Source organism: Mus pahari, chromosome 3 (genome assembly GCF_900095145.1).
Source record: "Mus pahari chromosome 3, PAHARI_EIJ_v1.1, whole genome shotgun sequence".
In the NCBI taxonomy this organism is placed as follows: domain Eukaryota; kingdom Metazoa; phylum Chordata; class Mammalia; order Rodentia; family Muridae; genus Mus; species Mus pahari.
Window position 1 is genome coordinate 139643435 of NC_034592.1, and position 1852 is coordinate 139645286.

The 1852-nt window shown below is 44.1% G+C and overlaps 1 protein-coding gene across 1 annotated transcript in view; it reads right to left on the reverse strand.

The window, feature by feature from the left end:
- Mroh8 (maestro heat like repeat family member 8) overlaps nucleotides 1-1852 on the reverse strand; it is a 77458-nt gene that overhangs the window by 55050 nt on the left and 20556 nt on the right. Inside the window, exon 5 of the mRNA XM_029536665.1 lies at nucleotides 1602-1724. Within this exon, the coding sequence (XP_029392525.1) occupies nucleotides 1602-1724 (123 nt within the window). The remainder of the gene's footprint in view (nucleotides 1-1601; nucleotides 1725-1852) is intronic.

Below are 1852 nucleotides of genomic sequence, written 5' to 3' on the forward strand. Positions count from 1 at the left end.
GTGTCTCCTGGCAACGCTGCTAGCTGGTTAGCCATAAGTGTGTCTCCTGGCAACGCTGTCAGCTGGTTAACCATAAGTGTGTCTCCTGGCAACGCTGTCAGCTTTATTTTTAGAAGGTTCCTGTCAGCCCAACAAGTTGCACAGATCTCTGGTTTGGGGAGAATTGCTCATATTCTGGGATATGTAATCTATGACAGACTTAGAAGTTCAGAGATTTGGAGACACTGTAGGGAGCCCTTCTCAGGCAGGAGACTAAAGCCCCAGGAAGTACTATGTGTGAGTGACTGCATCACTCCTTTGCAGAATCTTTCTGGAGGCTCTGACACAGACCATCCACCCCTTTATTCCCCCATATACTCATTTAAACTTTTTAGTCAGAGTCCCACAACTGTTTGTCGCTTGCTAGGCTAAAGAGCAGGAATTCCACCTTCTTTGTGGCCTCAGTGCCAGTGTCTGGAACTGGCAGCTATTTAGTAAGACCTGTCATGAATAGATGAGCGTTGGCAGAAAGTAGCCGAAGTAAGTACAAACCGGAACATCTACAACAGTGACAACAGTGCTATCATGTTTCGAAAATGTGAACCACGTGTCCGAGACTATGTATGTAGCGTACATTTATTTTTAATTAAATGTTCACAGTAACTCTGTGAAGCAAACACAGCTGTTCCTACTTTATCAGTGAGAAACTAAGACAGTCATAAATAATTTCCTGAAGTTACACAGCTGTAAAGAGGCAGAGCTGACACTTGGGCCCAAGCAATTTGACAACCTTTGCCCCCAAGCTACTCTTTCAGTATTACAACTGCTGAAGACCTTAAATGCAATTCCTCTCGCCCTTTTTAAAAAAATGAGTTCTAAGGTGATTACACCTGAGTCGTGGCTCAGAGTATTTTCCTTGCTGAGCAGATGTTGTGGATTTGGTCTAATGCCGCTTGTATTATGTCAATCTGGTCCCGGAAATTGCACCAGAATCTGCATGGGACCCTGCCCTGAGTTGGTTTGGCCTAGTAAATAAAGTTGCCCGCAGCCAATGGCTGGGCAGGGAGACAGAGGTGGAACTTTCGGATTCTTGGGCAAGGGACTGAGGAAAGAGTAGGAAGAGATATAGCCGCCATGCCGGGAAAGGAAGAGACACCAGGCCTGAGAGATGCAGGAGACAGAGGTAGTCAGCATGCAGATGCTGGGGAACGCAGTTGAAGGGGGCTGCAGGTCTGGGTCCCGGGCAGCAAAGATGAAATATAGATTTTAGTAAGTAATAACTGGGGAATAGCAGAGGAGTATACATCTGCCACGTGGAGGTTAAGAAGTGGTCTAGCCATTGAGCTGTTTAAGGAATGTTAAAGTATAAAGGCTGCACTCGCGTGAGTGTGCATGTGTGTTAGTGTTAGTCATTCATTCAGGAACCCAGAACATTGGAACACTGTCACTGCTGCTGCCCGAGTCGATTTTAGTAGGGTTAATTATACACACACACACACACACACATATATATAATACATATATATTATAATAATCTCCAGCAGGCTCTGAGATGGCATCACCATGGGCCAAGCCAAGAGTTACAGCGCCGCAGAGATCCCTGCTGAGCCCACAGTACTTACACTTAGAACATGCACTATTTCTGCTGTGTGGCGGTGAATAAATGATTCCGTGTTTTCGTCATAAGGTATAGTTTGGCTCAAAGAAGACAAAGACCTTAGGAACTTCAACTTTTGAGTTTCCCCCTGAATTTGTGGGAAAAAAATGATAACCCAATTATACATCGCAATCTTATTTGATAAATGTACAGGGTTTTTGCAAAGTTTCTTGAGATTTGTTTAAGCATATGACATCTTTTTTTTTTTTTTTTTTT